General features: G+C 39.8%; 1 protein-coding gene across 1 annotated transcript in view; it reads left to right on the top strand.

Moving 5' to 3' along the window:
- Nucleotides 1-441: 441 nt before the first annotated feature.
- The window catches only part of LOC126298673 (protein dispatched), a 193,824-nt gene continuing 168,962 nt past the window's right edge, over nt 442-25,303 (top strand). The window contains exons 1-2 of the mRNA XM_049990105.1: nt 442-760; nt 933-1,056. Of these exons, the coding sequence (XP_049846062.1) occupies nt 744-760; nt 933-1,056 (141 nt within the window). The 5' untranslated portion in view covers nt 442-743. The remainder of the gene's footprint in view (nt 761-932; nt 1,057-25,303) is intronic.

Here is a 25,303-nt window from a genome sequence, read left to right as displayed (position 1 = left end):
CCCACAGAGCGATAGCTCATTACGGTACCTAGTGATTCAGGAAATTTTTTGCTTCGCTATCACACTTCTTTATTTAAGACTGTTAATAAAAACGAATACAGCATTTAATTTTAACCTTATAAAAATGAACACGTTATCTGATTTGCTTAACACACGTTGTTAATAATAAGTTACCTGTCAAGAGTTTCTTTCATACCACCTACATTAAACTTATCATTAAAACGATAATAAGTTACCTGTCAAGAGTTTCTTTCCCTATATATATAGGGAAGGTCTATTTGATGCAATGAGAAAAAAAGTACTGGACAGGAATTCTGTAGAATGATGTAAATAATTCTGCGCCGTGTTAAATGAACCATCATCACACGCGCGCGAATTTGAACGTAGTGCATAGAGTGGGGAGACGGAACAGGATATGGCGTTACAGCGTCTCCAATTGGCGCTGAAAGAAACTACTCAGAAAAGTATACAAGATGTGACAGGGGAGAGGAATGGTTTTCAGAATGTCAGATTTTTTAGCAATTTTTCGTTAACTTTTTATGTAGTTTATGATTAAATGACAGTAATGATTTTAAATATTGTGTGAACAACAGCAGATTACTGCACAATGAATTTCGCGATTTATTGTTGTTTAAGTGAATTAACTATATCACAAACCTGGCGTACCGGTGTGTTGCTGCCCTAACAATGTTCGCTATATTACCGATTGTATTCAAAGTGGATTTAACTTCCATGAAGCTTAAATGGAAAGGATGAACTGGTGAGTGTCAGTTTTAAGTCCGTTTTCTCCAGCTTTGTTTATGATAGTTGTGTTTAGGAGCACTTGCTTCACAGCATCCCTCTACACTATTTTCGTAGTTCTGTAAGCAAAGTGTGTGAGCGCGCCTGCGTGCGCGTGTGTGTGTGTGTATCATACACAGTCACTGTTGCAGGTTTGCTCGTATAATAGCTTACCATCCATATGTAATTCTAATTGGGGTTGCTGTATTTGCGGCGACATGTATTGTCATTCCAGTCACAACAAGAAAACCTCCAGATTTCTCTGATCCTACTTCGGTAAGCATTCCAGCAAAACATAAGCAGCTCTTTGGTGTTAGAAATACAATTGTCTAATGAGTAGTGGGTACTGTTTAGTAAGTCTATGTAGCAGATTTTCTTACATCTTTGTCTGTTAAAAGGTGCTTATGCTGTTGTGAACCATTATCAAATGTCGCTTTATTTTAATTACCAAACGTCTGTAGTGCCAAATTTAGTTTGCAGCAGCTATGTTCTAGTTCGAGATATTATTTTCAGCAATGTGTAAAGGTTCAGGGTCGTGGGATACATTTTATTAAGTTCACTGCTAAGCATTTGTATCAGTAGTGCTTGAGAATTGTTATTATTTGTTGTTCTATAGGTAAAAAACAGGAGACAAGTGTTTAGCCATATGGTGATTATTTTAGTTGTGGTCTCATTTAAGCAGACTTGTTTCATTAGTTGCATTCAGGCTTTTCATTGATAGTAGAAGCATGTTTTGCTTAAGAATGTTAAATCATGAAGCTGCACACTTTCCTGAATTTCTTGATAAGTTTCACGTTAAAAATGGAAACAAAATTTAAGGAGAATATTTATCGTAGATTGAAGATAGTAAAAAATAAACAATACTGCATATCTATAAAAATTTTCACGATTCCTCTTAATTTTTGTGGTTGTGTGTATATATGTGTACATATTTGAGTGTCAGTGCCTTTAACTTTGCATAAACAGAACAAGATGGAACAACTGAAAACATTCAGTAGTGCAGTATTTTCAGGATCCCTGGGGAAGATAAATTTTGCATGAGAACTGAATTTAATTAGTCATCATTTGGTTCTGCAATAGGTAGCCATGTTTGCAGACAAAATTACTGGATATGAGATCAGCTTGTTATGCAAAAAACTTCTTTACATGACAGGGTGACATGATATCCAGTAACTAAATTTCATGTTATAGAAGTTGTCATTAAACCAAAGTTGTGGCCACATTTTAACTGCAGTATACAAAATATTGCAACAGCAATACTGGTGTCTATTTAATTATTCCAGTATGTCATGACATACACATCATTGATGCAATATAGTGTGATTTGAGAGAGTTTTGAAATTAAGAGAAAGTAGCTGAATTCAATTATCGCATAGAGATCTGTTTTATTGCACTGAATTATTATTGACAACATTGTTTACATTTTCTGAAGGGTCAGTATGTATAAAAAGTGAAACACTTTTATTGATTGGTAGTGGGGAAATGTTTAGGATTTCTTGACTGATTGTCCACTTGGAAATCCTTTGAAATTGGAGCAGGAGATGATATAGACTTATGCATATTTAAATTCACGAGAAACATTCAGTAGCTTGGCAGTAGGGTGTGTTATTTGAGGAATCTTACTTTATGTTTGTGTGATAGTGCACATCGCATTATCAAATGAATATGATATGTTCCAGCAAATATGTTTGAGTGTCATGTCAGATGAAGTGTATTATTAAGAAATGGTGAAATTTTAGCTGCTGAAATCAAACAATCCAGTTAGCAGTCTGATGTGTTATTGCCTCAGGTCAGTACGTAATCCTTGTTGTCTAATGTGCAAACACATTCTTTCTAAATTTTGTGCAATGTGGTGGTAACCACTTTTTCCCCTCATTCATCTGTTTTGTTTTGTATATTAAATATCTACAATAGGCATATATGGTCACTCAGCAATCAGTTCACATGTTCTACTGTAGTATTTTATTGTACTCTAGGCTCACATTGGAGCTGTGAGACTTGGAACACTGCAGAAACTCATGTGACACATCTTTGATTTATTGTCACAAAATGCAGGCACTCTTGTTGTAGAGAAAAGTAAGTTCACATAGTATGATGTTGTTCCAGTAGTTTGTGGTATATGGCTGGTGCTTTGAACTTAAATGATATCTCTCTTATTGATGGGAAAGTCAGGATAGCATGTAAAATTTATAAGGGACAAGGATGCAGCTCACCATGTAGAGGACATACACAGCTGTGGAAAGGCACATAAAAATGTAGAAAATTTATCAGTTTTGGTGTTAACACTGTTGTTATAAATTTTTCACAAACCCCGAAGTGCTGGGATGATCATAAAAAATAGACTTTTTCAGTTTTGGGATGCCAGTGATCTTGGCACATGTCAGTTTGTCTTCTATGAACTGGTACCCACTGAAGTTTTACAATTTCTGTCTTGCAAACGCCCCATAAACTTATTGCTTTAAATACAGTAGATTTGTAGTTTAACTGCTATGTACTTTTTTTTAAAAAGAAATGTTCTTTCTTCTCCTGTTTTCCCCAGTTTTCCCTGAATACATGAGAAAGTGGCTCTGGCATGCTAAATTATGTATTTCGTAAAGATAATTTTTTGTGTTGGAAATTTTGTGTCAGATAGTTACTTTTATTTGTTTGCTCATTACTTTCCACAGATACCTAAGTTTTTCTGAGTTAACCTATGTAAGATGCCAAACAAGTAGTTCTTTACTGGTGCATTTTCCTTGGAGTTTGAAATCAGCTATCCAGACTTTGCCATTGTAAGATGACAAAGTTAGTGTTTGCCAAGCAGTTCAGATTCACTGAAATGCTGTCCCATGCTGGAATGCTAATACTACACACCAGTTTTTCACAATTCATTTGGCAACTGAATATTTGAAAAAGCTAGTATAATTATTCTCATCATCACCACAAAAGCAATCCTACACTATACAGAAAACCATTACAGTCACTTAGGTGAGACATTGATATTTAAAACAGTTAGCGTGCATAACACCAAGTGATGTCAGTCAGTAAGTGGCTTGCACTGGGCTGTGAACCACAGAAGCACATCATCATCATCATCATCATCATCCTGCCCCCCCCCCCCCCCCCCCCAACTTATTGGATTAGATTAGATTCAGTTTTCATCCCATAGAGCACAAAATAACATGATTCTCATGGGTGTTTAACATTACGTAGTTTATAGCATTTCTTGTCATACTTCGTTTATACCATTTGAAAATTATAGACACACACATTGTTACTAAAGAGAGTTGTAGTTTGAATTTGTATGTACCTGCCCTGATTTATATTTCATTATTTTCATCATACCAATTCAAATAAATATCAGACCGAAGATGATTCCTAGTTCTTATTTCCATTTATGTCAGTATGAATTGAATAATACTGTGCTCATGATAGTAAGTGGCGAGACAGACAATCATTCAGTGTTTTTTCTGGGTTAGATGTTTGTTAAACGTTTTGGTGTAGAGTCCACAGCTCGAGGATTAGTAGTTAGTACCACTACTGTCTCTAGGCCCCGGATTCAGTTCCTGGCTTTGTTGAAGATTTCCTGTGCTCTGGGACTGAGTGACTGTACTGTCCTAATCATTTCATCTCATCATCATCTTCATCTCAATGACATGTAATTTGCTGACGTCATGTCAAATTGAAAGACTTGTACCAGGTGGCTGAACAATCCCAGTGGTGTCTCCTGGACGGTAATGTCATGCAATCATTTCCATTTTTCCTGGTATGGAGTCAGTGACACTGTCAGACTAATATGAACAAGAGGGTGGTGTTTGTTTTATCTATAGCTATGTTTGGTTTACCTATTAATACATCATCCACAGTACAGTCACCAATAAAATGCTCATTATTCAGTGATGGTTTTGCCATCTCCTCCTCCAGCTTTGCAGTGACTTCTTGTCATTTGTATTGATGGTAATGCAAGGACAGGTAGTAAAGATTTTAAAATATTCATCTGGGATGTATTAGTGTGAGACCTTCCAAATGCCATATTTACCTCGTTACACTCCTAATAAGGGATACTTTTCTCAATTTACAATTTAAGTGAGATTTTTGGCTGCCTTTCAATGTGAAAGTTGTGTAGTTGGCGTACCTAGAGGCAATGAAATCATTGAAATATGTGAGCTGCAGTTTGATTTGAGTATGTTGACTCCCAGCTTTAATGTGGATTTTCACTTCATGGTTCAGCTAAGTCAGCATATTTGACATTCACACGTGTTATTTGCCATGGGAGGTGTGTTTGTTTGGTCGTGGGGGCATGTACGGTCAGCTGAATATTTAAACTCCATGCTGGGGTTGGTGAGCTGTCATTTTGTCTTGTGGAGACTAGGTATATAATTTTGTACTTATTAAAATTTTATCTGAGCAATACAGCTATGGTTTAGTTTACACTGTAACACTAAATAGTGAAATGCTCACGGTTGTATTCCCTGTTGTACTTTCAAGATTTGCTTATCTATTGCATTATGTGGCACTTAATGATGCCAAAGCAGAATTTTTATTTTGCTGCAAAATTCCGCTTCTGTCTCATAATTGATGACATGTCCTAGGAAACCATTATCTCCTATGTAATAAATGAAAAACACACTCTGGCTCACTTTTTTTTTTTGTTGTGTTGCATTGTGTTGACCAGTTTCCTTTCCCTATCCGTCCCCAATCTGGATGGTGTCCTGTGTCTGATGACCTTGTCTTCAATGGGACATTAAACATTAATCTGGTTTCATTCATATCTCCTTCGTCTTCTTTCACCAGAACGAAACCACGCTGGGAGAGAGTGGTGCAGGCGAGATATGGATGACTGATGGAGAGTGCTGCTGTGTGTAGTCAAGGAATGCAAAATAATTTAAAGTTCTGAAAAAAAAGCACATCTTAATTTCCACCTGACAAAATTTATTTACACTCGTTAATTAAAATAACTTTCATGGTTTGAAGAAAGCCTAAAGACATTTTATAATGACTACAATTTCCTTGAAATTGAGTCACAAGGAGGTTGGAAATAAGAGTAGTAAATTAGAAGAGAAGGAATTTTTGGGAGGGTGATATTCATATTCTACTTTCAGTTAATTTATTAAGAGAAAAAAAACTTTTTAAATAAATATGTGCGTGAAAACAATAATTATCACTTGTCACCAGTGCGAGTCACCTTGAGTACAATGTTAAGAGGGCGACATTGTATGTAATCTTATCTAACTGTGTTGATGTAACAACTCAAGATGCAGATTATTCAGAGACCAAAATCAGCTGCAGTAGAAAACGCGAACTCCATCCCACAAAACTATAGACTTTCTCTTGACCCAAGTAGACAGTCCTTTCTCTCTGTCTGGTTGTGCAGGTTAAATGCGTTGCACTATTCCTGCATTTCCTCAGTATGAGGTTTCTGTTGAGCAAACTTTTTTGCATTTGTCCTATCACAAGATGGAACAGTTTATTCTAGAAAAAGAAAATTTTATCCTATGTCTGCTACAAGAGTGTTCGCTGTCGTAACAAGTCCAACCATCAAGTGGTTCCTCTCATTTGAGTCTGTTGACCCAGATTTGCAGTAAACCTATTGGCTGACTACTATGATGTTTTGTAAAACTGTCGTGAAGTCATCTTTAACTGGTTGCGCAGCATTGCTATACCAGTGATGTCATGCAGTTCCTGTGTCAGGACATGGTGAGGAAGGTGCATGGTGAAGCATAGAGCTCTCCCTTGGAGCTGACAGATATGACTGTCAGCTGCATTCTGCCACACCACAGCTGCATATCCTAGCACTGTGAGGATCAGTGCTAGATATAGCAAGATGCTGCAGTGTGAGAGCAGAATGGACTCTGAATTTAATAAGAAGTATACTGCCAATAGCTGTCAAAGTGCTTTGCCCTTAACCTCTCTGATATGCGGCCCACAGGTGAAATTCCTATCAAGGGTCACCCCAATATACTTGTCAGTGCTTGACCACAGAGTGGGGCCTCCCATGATCCACACCAGCTGAAGGTCCGGAGACACTCTACACCACGTTTTTTAGTGTTAAACTTTAGATTCCACATAGTAGCCCAGACTCCTAGGGCATCATGTACTGTCTGCAAAGAGTGGTGCAAGATGTCTATCTTAAGACAGAGCTTGCAGTGTGTGGTGTCAGTGCAAGTCTTTCAGTCTTCGATATATCTGAGGCATACAAGGAGTATAACAGGGGGCCAAGTACAGAACCCTCAGCACTCGCACCAGTATAGGCCTCGCCGTTGGTATGCCAACTTTGCCACAGACATTGATGGTATGATCTGTGAGGTATGACGTGGTGAGCCTGTTGTGCGGTGTTGGCACCCCCAATACAAATAGTTTGTAAAGTAGGCCCTCTTGCCACACATAGGCGAAGGCCCTGGAGATGTCTGGAGTACTGTCTCTGAGTACTCCTGCTGTTCCAAGGTACCTGTTTTGTCCTTCACAAAATGCAGTTGCTGCATACTGTGCCCGCATGAGAAACCAAACTATTCTAGCAGTATGTCAATTACTCATTGTTGATGTGTATCATAAGTCTTTTAACATAGAGTTGTTCGAAGACTTTTGTGGTAGCAGGAAGCAGACTGGTACGCCTATAATTCTGCGACAGCCTTGCATCTTTTACCTGTCTGCGTGTTTCCAAGCAGTAAGGTTATGCCAGTCCTTGGAATAAAGTAAATAGTCAGTGATGGGTCGGGGAGGGGGGTGGCATGTGGTGGCTGTTTCAGCATTGCATACTCCAACTTACCTCAATCTCTAACTGTCTGAGAGTTTAGAGTTTGGAGTTATTGTTCCACCTGTTCCTCAGTGATGGCTTTTATGGCCTCGTCAGAGTCCGCCTCTGCTGCAAGAAATACAAGTAAATGTTGCCTCACAAGGTGAGCATTTTGTTCATTTATCACATCTTCTGCTGGTTTGTAGTTGCCTGCGAATATGTCTGGCAGGACACTAACCTTAGCATCAAATCCGTAAGCAACTTCCTTGCTGACTTACGGGAGATGGATATGTTGCCCCTTCCTAAGAAACTGTTTCATTTGCCAAACAGTACCATCAGATCAGAGTGTGGCGACCCCACTTGCCCAATCGGTGTTTCTGTGATTTTCCATGGGTCCCTCTCCCTTTTTAGATTGCTTTCGGGAACAGCTGGCATGGTTAGTATCTTTCCTGTTGTGGTCTCCTGTGCACTGTGGCGCCAGATCAGTTAGTTGATGAATTGTTTTTTCAGCTCCAGTGGCTTTTTGGTATGGGACAGCTTTGAGAGACTACCATTGTTGTTGGTGTGGTGGCTCTGTGCCATTGATCTCCACATTGAAGATGACTGGGAGATGGTCCAATGGTAGAGCATATCTTGTCATAACAGTGGTGAGGTGCTTGACGCCCCTTAATATCACTATATCAAGAAAATCTGTGTGGCTGCGATTGTTGGGGTAGATTGTGGGTCACGAGCTGTCAGGATGACCACATTACGCTGCCTAACTAATTGCAGTAGGTGATGTCCACTTGTATTTGTAACCCTGGAATTCCATTCAGAATATTTGGCTTTGAAGTCACCAGCAGCGAAGAGTTTGCCATTGAGGGACAGCAATGCCTTAAAGTCTGTCAGGTCCAGGAGACCTCGCGGTGACTGATGTGCTGCCACAAAAGTGATTTGGCAATATTATCACTGCGACGGCAGTGTCATCTATTTTAGTGAGCTGTGGCAGCTGCACTATCAGGTGCTTGGGAGAGGTCTTTCTATGAATACTCATGCCACCTCCTCCAATCCACTTATCTGTATGGGCACACGTGTAACTTGTCACTCATACGAAAATACCAGGCTTAAGGTAAGTTTCCAAGACTAGGCAGTTGTCAGCTGCTTTGGCTTGGAAGAACTGCCAAAATTCACTGGCCTGTGTTCTTACACTGTTTGCATTCCATACATAAACTGTTAACCCATTAATATTTGTACTATTCATCATTGGTAGTAGGTCTCACAAGGCAATGGTCCAATCAGACTTCGAAACCTACCCTGAAATTTTTCACTCAGGAAGAATACACTGGAAGAAATACACTGTCAAAATTTTAGCAACCAAGGCGGACTGTAAGTATTTTAAAAAAGTTTAAAATTACTGAGTTTTGCTCCACGATGATCTGCTTATAATAGCTGTTTATACATCCCTCCCTTCTTACCTATGCACAATCCAGTGAATAATCAGACACAGTCATGATGAGAGAATGTAGTGCCATGTAGCACAAAGTCCGCAGTGCACACACGCGAATTTTAAGCTCTTAAACCATACCAAAAATCCAAAAATGTCTCAAATCGTAAATTTTTTGCATAGCTTTCTGGTTCATATTGATAGCTAAATTATTGCAGATGTAACTTGTTACACAAGTGACTGGCAGAGGAAACAAAATCGAGGCATTATATTATTTTACATTACAGATGACATACATCTGTCTGGTCTTTAATTTGTTGATATGAAATATTGTATAAAAATTCCTGTAGCACAGCCTCCTTATGATAATTTTTGAATGAGGTACATTTTATTAAAAATAAAACCATTCCTTGTGTATTCCCTGTGGTCTTTACGAGAATGGGTAGTATGTATTGGATGACAGAAACAAACATTTTCTGTTCTGTTAATGCATTCAGGCACTTCACAGTAATTACTAATTCTATTTATATGGAATTGGGATGAAGTAAGAAATCCCTTGGACGCTTTCTTTTCCAATGACTGTACATTGATGCACAGTGCTAGCTCTGTTCAGATATGACTTTGGAATGTACAGTGGGTCTTCAATGCTTCACTGGCTCAGCCAATCGTATGTCATGAATATTATTTATGGCTAGATTTAGACCAGAGAAGCCCATCCAGATACCTTTTCCCACCAGTGACAGAACTAAATTACATGGCGCATGACCTATGGTTTACATTTACTGTAGAAGTAATTCTTTAGTTATATACAGCCATTATGTGGCATATAAGAATTGTGTGCCAAAAGAGATCCAGTCCAATGTTAATCATGAGCTTCAAGTGAGGCGACTGTTGTCCTATGACTGAAACTCACATGGCCATAGACTGGGGAAGAAAGCCAACAAGGAAATAAAACACCGCTACTAAGAATGAGCATCAACTGCTGAAGACTAAAACCAAAGATTACTCTAAGCAAAGTTTATCTTATGGTAACAACATATTGTTCAGTGAGATTTAGACAGGTTGTACTCGCTAAACACAACTGTTATTTTAACAGTGAGATAGGAGGCTACAGTACAAGATTTATGAAGTCTATGAAGGCATGCTCTAATTTAGTGTCAACCAGTAACCTTTTGTCCTAATATTGAACCAAATCCTCTATGCAGAGAACATAACAGCCTAAAGGTTGTGACAGTATTATGAACCCTAATATAGCCTAGCATACACCTGATCACTGTAAAAGGTCCAGAACACATTTAAAATTAGTTGTCATAAAATATGTCTGATTTAAATCAAAATATTCACTGGATAGAACAAAAAAAAAAAACTGTTGTGGGAGTCACTGCCTTTGTCTCATCACCTTCTGAAATGTCAGTGGGTTTATAGTGTCCATTTGATCTAATGATTCTGGTGGAGGATATTTTTAAGATTCTCTAAATCTGTGTACAGGGTTTCAGGGTCAGAGGTAGTAAATGCCTGTGCACTGAAGTACAGAACATCACCTTGTGCTTGATGATGGCAGTTGTTGGCTTGGGAATAATAAATACATGTAAATAGGCTTCCTCTAAAGGGCACATCCAAATGTATCATCACCCAGGTGAAGTGAATGCACAATAAATAAATAAATATTCTCCTGACCAAAAAGTCAAGGATCGAGGATGGGCAAGTGACCATCCTTCCAAATCTTCAAAATAAATAAAATATCAGACTGCAGACAACTTGAATGATGCCAATACCTTCAGTATTCTGAAACACTATGACATAGATGTCATCTACATATCTAAAGAACCAGTAAGATTTTATTTACACACTCTGAAAGGTGACTTCCTCAAAATTGTCCATACATAGCTTGGTTGCTATGGGAGGGTGGAAGGAAGGTGGTGGTGGGAAGACTAGTTGTAGCCACACCATCAATCTGTTGATAGAGTTGGTGTTTAACACATGTTGAAAACTGGTGAAAAACTGATCAATTTATTTCACCTCAAGTAACTATAATAAATTTGTCAACCGGACCTGAATGAAAAAGAGAACCATCACCAAAATCTATTAAAAGACAGAATCATTAAGTAGCGGCCCTTGCAACCGGAAAGAGAAATCCACTGATATGGTGTGTGCCTTGGCCTACCAGAGAGGGCTTGAAAGTATAGCTCAGTTATTTGTTAAGTAATATGCTTTAGAATTGATGGTGCTCCATATAGGCTGAAGATAGGGACCTTCATTATGAGTTGTGGGAAGACCATTAAATTTTGGACCTAGTGGGGTTGCACAGTGATTAGCGCACTGGGCTCACATTCAGAAGTACGATGGTTCAAACCTGCATCCGGTCATCCCTATTGAGGTTTTCCATGATTTCCTTAAACTACTTAAGGCAAATGCTATGATGGTTTCTTCAAAACGGCATAGCCATTCTCCTCCTCCATCCTTTCCTAATCTGAACTTGTACTCTAACGACATCCTCCTCCTCTATAAAGTTATGCCACTTTGCAGCATTACTGTGCAGAAATTTCATCAGCAAAAGAGTCCGGGAGGCGGTTTCCATGGTTGTAGCCTTTTTATGGTATGCAGGGAATATTTAAAATTAAAATAGTCTTGTTTCAGGGAACCAGATGTGGAAAGTCGTTTTTGGACCACATTGAAATGAAGGTTTCTGATATGTAAGGTTGGGATGCATTATATTACACACAGTTGTGGCTTGGGACAAAGAGGTTAGACCACCAGAACCATTTAAGATTACTACACTGAATGTAAAGCTTGTATTGCACGATGCACCTAAGGCATAGAGCTCTCCAGCAGCTCCCCAAGTGTACATGTTTGGCACTGCAGACTGGTTCACGTTGTCCAATTACATTATGCACATGGAATATTCATGACAGAACTTTGAGAGAATGGACATGGCTTGTTTTTACAAGCTGCTGTCAGTGATACAGGGAGAAATTTGCGTAAGTGACACAGTAATGTAAGAAGTAATTTCACCTAGTTCCCAGTAAGAATTAAACCCTTTGTTTATTCATTTTGGGATCGGACACACTCACTGACTATTGCAAGTTTTTCCTTCCTGATGTGCTGATATAAATTAAAAGATGCAGTCAAATCAAATGTGAGTGTTCATCAATTAAGGGAGTATGTAAAACAGTCTCTGTTTTCTTGCCACGTCAATTCAGGATAAAATCTCGAGCTTTCGACGATAGCCTCCATCATCATCATCAGGTGATTGTCTTCGCTGCTGTGGTGGCCTTATGTAGTCCATGGACGGCTTCTGATTGGATGGCTTGTGATTGGTCAGCTGTACTGCTGTCACAAATGGTTCATCAAACCATTTTCATACTACTTCTCTACCATTCCACTCTCGAATGGCATGTGGGGAAAAAGGAACACCTACACCAAGCTCTGATTTCTCTTATTTTATTATGATGATCATTTCTCCCTACATAGGTAGGTGCCAACAAAATATTTTCGCATTCAGAAGAGAAAGTTGGTGATTGAAACTTTGTAAATAGATCTCGCTGCAAAGAAAACCACCTTTGTTTCTGTGACTGCCATCCCAACTCGCATATCATATCAGTGGCACTCTCACCCCTGTTGTGTGATAACACGTAACGGGCTGCCCTTCTTAATACTTTTTCAATGTCCTCCGTCAATCCTACCTGGTAAGGATTCCATTACGCGCAGCAATATTCCAGCAGAGGACAGACAAGTGTAATGTAGGCTGTCTCTTTAGTGGGTTTGTCACATCTTCTAAGTGTTCTGCCAACAAAGTGCAGTCTTTGTTTCACCTTCCCCACAATATTATCTATGTGGTCTTTCCAATTTTAGTTGCTCGTAATTGTAATTTCTAGGTATTTTGTTGAATTGACAGCCCTTAGATTTGTACGATTTATCATATACCCAAAATTTATTGGATTTCCTTTAGTACCGATGTGGATGACCTAGCACTTTCTTTGCTTAGTGCTAATTGCCACTCTTCGCACCATACAGAAATTCTCTCTACACCATTTTGTAATTGGAATTGGTTGTTTGTTGATTTTACTAGATGGTAAATTACAGCGTCATCTGCAAATAATCCAAGGGGGCTACTCACATTATCGCCTAGATCATTTATGTGAATCAGGAACACCAGAGGGCCTATGACACTACCTTGCAAAATGCCAGATATCATGTGTGTTCTACATGATGATTTACTGCCTATCACTATGAACTGTGACCTCTCTGAGAGGAAATCACGAATCCAGTCACACAACTGAGACAATACTCCATATGCATGCAATTTTATTAATAGTCACTTGTGAGGAACGGTATCAAAAGCCTTCTGGAAATCTAGGCATATGGAATCGATCTGAGATCCCTTGTCAACAGCATTCATTACTTCATGGGAATAAAGAGCTAGCTGAGTTGTACAAGAAAGATATATTCTGAATTCGTGTTGGTTATGTATTAATAAGTCATTTTCTTCAAGGTGATTCATAATGACAGAGTACAGTATATGCTCCAAAATCCTACTGCAAATTGTGGTCAGTGATATGGGTCTGTAATTCAATGGGTTACTCCTATTTCCTTTCTTGAATTTTGGTGTGACTTGTGCTACTTTCCAGTCTTTAGGGACAGACCTTTCGTCAAGTGAGCGGTTGTATATGATTGCTAAGAAAGACGCTATTGTGTGTGCATACTGTGAAAGGAACCTGATTGGTATACCATCTGGACCAGATTAAGTGATTGGAGTTGTTTCACAACACCTAAGATATCTACCTTTATGTCACTCCTCCTAACAGCTGTTATGGTTTTGAATTCTGAAATATTTCCTTTGTTTTCTTTCATGAAGGAAATACACAAAACTGTATTTAGTAACTCCACTTTAGTGGCACCATCATCGGAAACATTTCCATCGCTATCCCGCAGTGACGATATTGACTGTTTTATGCCACTGGTGTACTTTACATACGACCAGAATCTCTTTGTGTTTTCTACCATATTTTGAGACAATGTTTCATTGTGGAAACTATTAAAAGCATCTTGCACTGACGTCTGCACTAAATTTCGAGCTTTCGTGAAACTTTGCCAGTATTAGGGATTTTGCATTCTTCTAAATTTGGCATGCTTTCTTCGATGCTTCTGCAACAGTGTTCTGACGTGTTTTGTGTACCATAGTGGATCAGTCCCGTCTCTTATTAACTTATGTGGTATGAACCAATCTATTGCTATCAATACTGTATGTTTGAATTTGAGCCAAATCTGGTCTACACTTACATAATTAGCCTGGTGGGAATGGAGACTCTCTCTTAGGAAGGCATCAAGCGAATTTTTATCTGCTGTTTTAAATAGATATATTTTGCGTTTATTTTCAGTGGTTTTGGTTTATATGGCTTTGAGCCTCGCTACAGTGACCTTGTGTTCACTAATCCCTGCATCTGTCATGACGCTCTGTATTAGATCAGAATTATTTGTGGCGAAGAGGTCAAGTGTGTTTTTGCAACCATTTACAATTTGTGTGGGCCATTGAACTAATTGTTCAAAGTAATTTTCAGAGAAAGCATTTAGTACAATTTCACAAATTGTATTCTGTCTACCACTGGCTTTGAACATGTATTTTCGCCAATAAATCGAGGATAGATTGAAGTCTCCACCAATTATAACTGTATGAGTGGGGTACTTATTTGTAATGAGATTCAAGTTTCCTTTGAACTGTTTAGTTATTATATCATTTGAGTCGGGTGGTCGGTAGATGGAGCCAATTATTATTTGGTATGGCTGTTGAGTATAACCTCTACCCATAGTAATTCGCAGGAACTCTTTATTTCAGCTTCACTACAAGATAAACTATTACCAACAGACACACTCACACCACCACCTACTTTATTTAATCCATCCTTTCTGAACACGGTTTGCATCTCTGTAAAAATTTCGGCAGAATTTATCTCTAGCTTTAGCCAGCTTTCTGTTCCTATAACAATTTCAGCTTCAGTGCTTTCTATCAGCGTTTGAAGCTCTGGTACTTTTCCAACACATCTAAGACAATTTACAACTACATTACTGACTGTTGCTTGGTCAGTTCTCGTCATTTCTTCTCCTTGTGTCCTTTGAGACTGGAGTCCTTTTTGATCTTTCCTAAGACTGTCTCTGTGTAACCTAAAAAACTGCCCAGTCCATGCCACATGGTCCTGTCGACGATGCTGCAGATGATGAGCTCTGCCTTCATCTCGCTAACAAGATTGGCAGTCTTCACCAACTCAGATAGCCGCTGGAAACTAGAGAGAATCTCTTCCGATCCATAGCGACACACATCATTAGTGCCAACATGAGCCACCACCTGCAGCTGGCTGCTCTTTTGTTTCTATGTCTGTTATGTCCCTGCCAGACACAACACCTCTGCTAAAATTGAGGATGTTGTGCAATTCCTTCTTGACATGATACTCATCAAGTCATTTCACATTCCACAGTAAGGCTATAAAGCACTGGGCAGCCAGGCTGCAGTTGCCTGGCTGAGTTAGCCAACTTTAATAGTCAGCTGACAGTCATTCGTGGCATATCAGCTGGGCAAGATGCATGTGGAAGATATTGTAATTGTTTACCTTTTGTCTAATTAGAAATGCAAAGCAAATTATTCAGACCCACTTTATTCTAACCATGAAAATTATTTTTCCATCTTGTTACTCTGTGTAATGCTGATTATAAGTTCACATACATAGGTGTTGGAGCATAAAGAAAATGTAGTGACTCATCTGTTTTTAAGCAATAAATTTTGCATTGAAAGCTCATCAATATAAATTTTTGAATGTAGGAGAAAAATCCCGTATCAAACAATGGAGAATTGATGCTGTACGTCATTCTCTGGGACAAGGCACTTTGTATATCTGAAAACTTAATGTGTACATATGGTGGAAGGAGTTTAACAAAAGCATCTGTAACTATCAACTGTCTCGGGCTAGATGGTTATGGCTTTTGACATTCTGGCAAGTACACTGAGAATTTGTAGTTGATATTGTGAAAGAATTCTGTGTTTTACGTAAATACGTGCGAGAAAGAGGGAGCTATAAGTCTGAAGACACACTGTTTGTCCCTCCAGGACTGTAAGTTCCCTCAGCCCCCCATAAGTAGTCCAGAGTAATCGTAAACTTTGTTTTGGAATGCAGCCCAAGGTTTGGCAACTTTGACAGTTGCGTAGAGACTGCAGGTAGCCACAGATGTTCTCCACATGACATCCTGCTCACAACTGACAGCTTGGAGCTGGCATAGTGTAATGACTCCCACAGCCAGGAAATCCTAGCTGCCTAGTGTGCGGGCTGCACTGTAGGTTCTTTTCTTAGAAGTTCATTGTGATAGACTGAGGAGAAGGCAGAGGGGCGCAGTGAGTCATGGCAGTGAGGTGATGTGGTCATGTAGATGGCAGATGCACGGCTGCTTGTGCCCAGGTGATGCGGGAATGACGACGCTCCATCCAGTGAGCAGTAGATTGGTCCATGGGGGCATTTAAACAATGAAAAGGCTCCACTTTAGAGGGGATTCCTATACTAAGTTACAAAGTGATTTAATTGCTAATTACTCTGAAAAGGGGATGTGTCATATAACTAGTATGATTTGAACAATCAGTACAATTACATAAATACCTGGTTTTATCACAAAGGTATGTTACAGTGTGGCTGAAGGTCAACTAATCTAGAAATTCATCTTCAGATAATGCCAGTGAACATGTTATTCCAGCGCATTGTTCATGGTAAGCTAATAGCTATTGGATTATTGCTTGTTTAGGTAAACTACTAGTTTTTCTTGTGGGGTAGAATGGTCCTCCATCCAAATAGGAAACCAGTAAAACACTTATTCTAGTTACTAAAGGGGGCTCAGAGAAAAGAAAAAATTGCAAAAATAATTAAAATTTCTTATTCTGGACCTTAGATAAGTATGCACAGAAAGCACAGATAGGCGTTACATTTTGTTTTATTTATTTTTTTTTAGGTTTTGCTTACATCCCCATTAGCTTCACACCCAGTTAGTCCCTTGTATAGTATATAATTATTGTTTGTATTCTGTTCACTTAGACAAATAGCGTATTGCACAAAGTACAAGGACAGCTAAACTGCAAACTTCATGTTATTTCCTATACACAATAACTCTTCTATAGGTATTCACTGTCCTCCAGAGAAAAGCTCACTCTGGGTCATATGTACAGTACACAGTTATAAAGTCTGTGTCTGAGAGACAGACGCATTCATGAGTCCAGAATCATTGTGAAAATTTCTGTAATGTGACCATAAATGAAACAGATGTTTACACAAGTAAATCTTATTACAGTAGCCCATTTTGTACAAGAGCCACACTGTTTATCTGATGAAAAACAGAGCTAGAGGACATTATATATTATGCTGGTGTGTTCGAAATATCTTTTTATTACAATAAGCCTATTTCATCATGATTGCCATCGTCAAGTTATCTGTGGAAATACATGGTTGTGTACAATGTTCCAGATTCTGAAGTAGATAATTTAACATATTACGGAATAACGCTTTGCTACATGCATCAGGTGGTTTTCGAAATATGAAATTTTACTTCAAGTAATGTCATTATGAAATAAATTTCACAATTGGAAAACAGAAATAACTGCTCCAGCTACAGTTTAACACCTAATACAGCTTCACCAAAGTCAAAAGAGCAAAATGATATGACAGTGACAGAAACTAATACAGCGATATCATATGGACATAAAGACCACCTCATGTATGTAGCAAAGCATTATTCCATAGTATGTTAAATTATCTACTTCAAAATCTGGAATATTGTACCCAGCTATGTATTCCTACAGATAACCTGACGATGGCATTCTTGCTGAAATAGGCCTATTGTAAAGAAAAATATAACTGAACACAGCAGCATCTTAGTCTCGTAGCATAATATGTAATGTCCTTACAAGACACAGCAGGCCCAATGAGCACAAAGAGCTAGAAGAGTTGAAATGGAACTATGTGATATCACAGTCGTCATGTACGTCTGATGGTACCATTCATTGACATATGGAATAGTGTGATCCATATTAATTTGACCCTTCTCATGTGTTAGGAGTTGGTCAATAGAGCATAGCAGACAGTTGGCCATAAAACTGGATGGCAACATCCAATTATCATGAGAATTTATAGATAATATTGCAGTACTGTAGAAACAACCACCTATCTCATAAATCTGGAGGACTAGTATGGAGTAGAGTAAAGTAATCTTATAGTTAATCTGATCAATGAGGGGAAACATAAGTTGTTAACTACATAAACTTCTAAGTGCAGGTCTGAGAATGACTTGCAGTAACCATCTTACACTAGTACAGGCTCATAGACATTCAACAACCAATTCACTGAATCATGGACTCAGTTGAGGTTCATAGCAACTGAGGTGATGCGGGGGGGGGGGGGGGGGGGATGATAGGAGTTGCTGCTGTCAGCAAGCAGTTGCTGACAAGGACAGGCCAGCTTGTGTTTGTTGAGTATTGGTGTATGGAAAAACTAGATTGCTGCCAGCTTTCAGTAAGGCTTGAATGTCTGTGCAGCATTAAATACTGGATCTTGTGGCAACTCAGAAATGGTATACATAACCCAAAATGCTTACAATGTAAGGCTTGACTTCAGTGCCACAGGCTGGAAAGGGAGGAAATGAAACATGAAGCTGAAGGCTAGTGCTGGACGTTTTCATGCTAGGCTCTTTGCAAGGAAAACTGTAGAACGTAAGTTAACATGTGGAGGGTTTTGTGGATAAATTGGAAGGTATGTTCTGGGTAAGGTTAGAAGCATGACAACCTGTCCAACCCAGAGCATTGTAGACAGTCCAAAACATTGCACACTGTTTAGGGCTGTCTGTCTGACACCGAAATGGAGATGGGTTGATAAGTGAGGAATAGGTAGGAGAGGATGTGTGTTACCCATTGAAAAGTAGGAAATGGAACAAGGATATACAGAACTTTTCTATGAGATGGGGTAGATGAGCCTGCTCTTAAATTGTCAACTGGGGAGAGAGTCTAGAACAGGTGCAAAATCAGGTGATGGGGATGACACACATCAGTTTGGATATATACCTGAGTATCACAGTCCAAAAAGAAAATGATGAAACTCACTGGCTAATTCACTGTAGATGCGACACCACTGGACACTGAAACGAGGAATGGCATGATGCCTCAGAACTATGGATGAAAAGATGAGATAGCAAAACTGATACTGCTGCGAGAGTTCAGCCTAAACTACCATCTGTCAGTAATAGAAGAAAGAATGGATAGTCTCAGTAGCACAGCAGAGGATAAGAAGTAGAGGGTAGTAGACTCAAAAATAAACTGGGTAGCCACCAATGGCAACTGCCCACCGATTCCAACAGAATGGGCACTCGTGATCTAACCCTTCTTGTAGCGTAAGAAACAGTGCTGCAGAATGAGTGTCCGAACTTATCCCTGTTCTCAGTGGGTGTGAATCGATCCCCTCACACTGATTAACATGTAAGAGACTGTGTTAGGCAAGGACTGGAACAAATCCAGCAACCTCGGTACCGTCAATGGTGTTACTTGACACACAACTGTGTGTGTCACAAGTATATGGGCGTAAGCGGTAGGGAGCCAATCAAAGTAATCTGAAGACAGTGAATATTTAGCAAGCATAAATTCAGTCATATACATGTATGAAGAGGAACATTGCAAATGAGTTTTCTCGTTTTGAATTACCAGGTTCTGCAACAAGACCCAGTTAGCCAGTTGATATTGAAATAACTGTGCTCCTTTATTGCAGCTTTGAACCTGCTTTGAAGTTGCATGCTCTGCTGCACCCTGTGCCAAATCATTTTAAGCTGTTATGCCAATTTTTTCTCTTGGAGTCAGTACGTGCATAATTCAAAGGGAGAACTCGTAGGGCAGCCGTACAGTACCTCATAGGGATTGTGTCCTTTGGCTTGTGAATTCTGCTAATATATATGTGGCAGATAATGATGTCAGTCATATGACTTGTTCAACCAATAAGATAGCTTTTGGACAATGATTTTATCAATATGTTCAACATGGCCATGGCCACTGGCTTTGGGATGGAAGGGGTGGCTCATTACTTGTTAATCATTAACAGTTTACACATTTCCATAAATGAAGTGGACATGAAGTTCATTCATTGGTTTGCCAGAATGACAATGTGGCTTCCAGACTGTAACACTAAGTGATTCACAGAGGCTTTTGCTATGGTCTCTGTCGTCACATCAGCAGTTGGTACCAAAACCAGGTACTGATAACGATAATTGAGAAAGTAAATTATTCTCCTGTTGTGTCTAAGGTAAGGGTCCTATAATATCCAGGGTCACGATTTCAAATGGCCTCGAAGCTTCTGCCAAGGTCTACAACAGAATTTGTAGCTATGTTACCTGTGCTCTTTGCATGCACATGTGACAAGTGCACATATATCTCTGTCACATTGCCGATTTTGCTACCAGTAACGGGTAGTAATTTGGATGTTTGTAGCTCATTTGCCGTTGTCACTGGCTTAGATGCTATGGTGGCATTGGGCAGTGATACAAAACTGGAGCCTTTTTGGTATCGCCAACTGATTCCTGTGAGGGGTCTTATGATAAAAATATATTTTCAGATACAAAATTCAGGAAAGTGGCATATTGCTGACAGTCAGCATTGTTTCTTTGCACTTCTTTGAGCTCCGTGATAAGCATCTCATCTGCTTGCTGTACACGCACCTTCCTACTTAATGCACATAGCTGTAGAAGTTTCCCAGTTTAAAGTACGTCGTAATCATAAGTAATTTCAGTGCCTATGTGCTAAGTAACTTCAGATGTCTTTCAAATTTAGGGGCCATTAAAGGGCAGCACAGTCAGTTAACATTGGGAACTCCAGAAGAGAATGGACACATATAGTGAAGGCAATCTCTTTAGTAGGCATCTTGCATTTTCTAAGTGTTCTGTCAATAAATTGTGGTCTTTGTTTCACTTTCCCTGCAACATTATCTATGTGATCATTCCAATTTAAGTTATTCATAATTGTAATCATGCAAGCAAGTTGAATTTCTTTAGATTCGTGTGATTTTTTGTGTAACCAAAATTTAGCAGACTCCTTTTAGTACTCATGTGGGTGACTTCATAGTTTTCATTATTTAGAGTCAGTTGTCACATTTTACACCATACATATATGTTGTCTAAATCATTTTCCAACTGTTTTTGATCATATGACAACTTAACAAGACAATAAATGACAGTGTCATCTGCAAACACTCTGAGGACTGCTGAGATTGTCTTATAAAATGTTTATATGCTGTATTAGGAACAGCAGAGGGCCTGTAACACTTCTTTGTGGGTCACCAGATACCATTTCTTTTTTATTCGATGACTTTATGTCATTTACTACAAACTGTGTCCTTCCTGACAGGAAATCGTTAATTCAGTTGCGCAACTGAGATGATACTCCATACACATGCAAGTTGATTAGAAGGCACTTGTGAGGAGCAGTGTCAAAAGCCTTCTGGAAATCTACAAACGTGGAATCAATTTGACATCCCTGGTCGCTAGCACTCCTTACTTCATAAGAATAAAAGAAATAATTGTATTTAACAAGAATAATATTTTCTGAATCCATGCTGACTGTGGCAACAGATAATTTTCTGTGAGGTGATTCATAATGTTCAAATACAGTATATGTTCCAAAATCTTGCTCCAGATCGACGTTAGTGATACGGGTCTGTAATTCAGTGGATTACTACTGTTTCCTTTATTGCGTATTGGTGTGACTTGTGCAACTTTTCAGTCTTTCGGCATGAATCTTTCAGAGTGTGAGCTGTTGTATATAACTGATAAGTATGAGCAATTGTATGGATATACTCTGAAAGGAACCTTATTGGTGTGCTATCTGGACTATTATACTTGCCTTTATTAAGTGATTTAAGCTGCTTTGCTGCACCGAGGATATCTACTTATGTTTGCAGTTATTCTCAATTTGAATTCTGGAATATTTACTTTTTGTCTTTGACAAAGAAATTTCAGAAACCATGTTCAGTAACTTTGCTTTAATGGCACTGTCATCAGTAACATTTCATTGCTATTGCACAGTGAAGTATTGACTATTTCTTGCCACTGATGTACTTTACATATAACCAGAATCTCTCTGGGCTTTCTGACAGATTTTGGGACATAGTTTCATTGTGGAAACTACTAAAAGCATCTTGCATTGAAGATCACTGTCAATACTATTTCTTTGAATTCAAACCACATCAGGTCTCTGCTTACATAGTCAGATTGGGAGGAGTGGAGACCATGTCGTAGGAAGGCGTCAAGCGAATTTTCTCTGCTTGTTGAAGCAGATATATTTTGCACTTATTTTTAGTGGGTTTGGATGTTATGCCTTTCAGTCTTGTTACAATGACCTTGCAGTCACTAATCCCTGTATCCTTTGCGATGCGCCCTATTTGCTCAGATTATTTGTTGCTAAGAACCATTCACAGTTTGAGTTGGCTCTTGAATCCACTCTTTGAAATAATTTTCTGATAAAGCATTCAGTACATTTTCGGTTGATGTTTTATGCTTACTAGCAATTTTAAACGTGAATTTTCGTCAACCTATCAAGGGTAGATTGAAGTCACCACCAACTATAACTGTATGAGTGGGGTACCTATTTGAAAGGAGACCAAAGTTATTTGAACTGTTCCGTATCATCTCAGTCGGAGGGGTCAGTAAAAGGGACCAACCATTAATTTATTCCCATTGTCAGGTATGACTTCTACCCATACTATCCCACAGGAACTTCTCAAAATCAGGGTATACCAGCAAGGGTGAAATTGTTAATACATTTTTGACCAATTGCATTGCAGTCTGATACTCTGTAATACATTAAAAGTTACTTCTTTTTTCAATAACTTTGTTAATGATTTAGTTATGGTGACATAGTTTTTTACAAAATGATGATGATGATGATGATAATTTGGCAATCCTAGAAACCTTTGCCATGCCTTTACATTAGTGGGTGCAGGAAAGTTTCTGGCAGTTGTGGATCTGTGTTCACCCTAGCTGAGCTACAGGTACTGAACCTGCGATTCTGCTAAAGAACATTTTTCCAATTTCAGGCTCAAATGTGTGCCTTGAAATCTTGACAATAGACATCTTAACTGCTCAGTGTGTTCCTTGATTTTTATGGAGAGTACAATAATGTCATCTAAATAGACCAAACATGTTGCTCACTTCCATCCTCTTGACAAGTCTGCGAATTGGTGAAATGCTCCGGATGTGTTCCTTAAACCAAAAGGCGTTCTTGAAAACTCGTATAACGGGCAAGGCACTACAAAAGCAATTTTTGGCCAGTACTGGGGCACAGTCAGAATCTAGTGATAAACTGATTTTATTTATAAAGGGATAGAGAATTTGCAGTTCCCTAGTCTGTCAGTTTCATTGATATGAGGCATGGGTGTTTGTCGGGTGATGTGGCTTCAGTTACTAACCTCATATCCCCACTCAGTCAGTACTACTCCTAACCATTAACAGATTTCTTTGAAATAATTGTTATTGGTAATGCCCATGGACTTTCAGAGAGCTATATAATTTCATCATTGAGTTGTTGCTGAATACTCCCTTCCACAACTCGCTGTAAGTTATACAGACTTCTATAAAGTTTCTGCGCATAGGTCTGAAATCCCCAGTTGGAATTACATGGTGGACTAGGTCAGTAGCTGGCAAATATTGACTCTCCTTGAATAAACGTGCAAATCCCTCCAAAACTGGATGCAAAAGACTCCACTCAGACTCAGTTAAGTGTTATAACTTTTTATGTGAAAGATTTTTAAGTTGTGGCGTGATTGTATAGAAGTCCTATTTGTGCAGTGATTCCTGTCTCTTATTCTCCTGCACCCTTGCCCCCTTCCTGGTAGGTCACCAGCTCGGTAGCCAGTCCATGTGGTGGGGCTGTTAAGTACCCACTTGGCTGAGCCCCCTGACAACACAGGGATCACACTGCTAGTACCTGAGCTGTTAATGCCTCGTGTATGCCAAGGAGTCGATGCTCACCACTTTGGAGCATCAGAACTCCAGACACTAGCCGCTGTGCCAGATGGCCCTTGCTGTGGCTGGGTGGTGCCCACGGGGCGAGCCCCTGGTCGGAGTGGGTGGTACTAGGGCAGACGCCTTGCACATGAAGCAACAAAGGCTTCAACATCCTGGCCATTCTGTGGCTCTCTCTAAGAGTGACAGTAGACATGACAGTCCCCCTCCCTGGTCACCCCCTGGGAAAAGGGTCAAGCTCGCCGGCTTGGGTTGAAACCTTTCCCTCAGTACCTGGTTTGTACCAGGACAGATGGCGAGAGTTTTGCCATGACCAAGCCTCTGTTTTTCGTGGAGACGATTGAAGATATGTTTGGCGAAGTGGAATACATGAGTAACACCATGTGGTTTGGTTCTTTGCTCATATCATCATCTTTTGCCCAATCTGCAGCCCTGCGTGCTTGTGACTATCTCAGTGACATCCCAGTCTCTGTTGCACCCCACCAATCTTTGAATTCGGTACAGGGTATCATTTTCCACCGGGATCTCCTCCAAACTGACGAGGAGCTCCATGCAAACCTCGAGCGTCGATGAGTCCGATTTATCCATCATGTTCAGCGAGGTCCTAAAAACAATCGCACCGATACAGGTGCCTTTATTCTGGCCGTGAGGGGGATGCCCTCCCAGAGAAGGAAAAGGTAATGGTGTATCGGTGTGATGTAAAACCTTACATTCCACCACCAATGAGGTGCTTTAAATGCTTACGGTTTGGACACATCTTCCCGCTGCACCAATGATCCCCTCTGCAGTGACTGTGGGCACCCCCTCCATGGAGGAGTGCCTGTGCTCCCCTGCCAGTGTGAGTCAATTGTAATGTGTAGCATCCTCCACACTCACCAGCATGCCCAGTGTATGTGAAAGAACGAGGGATTCAAGAGTACAAAACTTTAGATCGACTTACCTACACCGAGGCTTGTCGAAAGTTCGACCGGCTCCATCCCGTGCCTCTAACTTCTACTTTTTCTTCAGTTATGTCCATTCCCCCTCCTACCCCCACCTCTTCCAAGCCCTGCCCAATTCGCTCCACACCTTCTCCCTCACCATCACTCTCCCATTCCCCTCCTTCTCCCATTCCCCCTCCTTCTCCCATTCCCCCTCCTTCTCCCATTCCCCCTCCTTCTCCCATTCCCCCTCCTCCTCCCATTCCCCCTCCTCCCATTCCCCCTCCTTCTCCCATTGCCCCTCCTCCTCCTCCCTTTCCCCCTCCCCATCAGTACCCATACCCACTCCTTTGGGTGCTGCTCCCCCTCCCCCACCGGAGAAGCGCTCGTCGTCTTCAGCAGCTGCTGGTACTGGAGCTCCCTCCCGGGACTCCTCTTCCTGGCACCACC

Source organism: Schistocerca gregaria, chromosome X, assembly GCF_023897955.1.
Source record: "Schistocerca gregaria isolate iqSchGreg1 chromosome X, iqSchGreg1.2, whole genome shotgun sequence".
Taxonomy (NCBI): Eukaryota; Metazoa; Arthropoda; class Insecta; order Orthoptera; family Acrididae; genus Schistocerca; species Schistocerca gregaria.
This window is presented reverse-complemented; position numbering and strand designations above follow the sequence as displayed.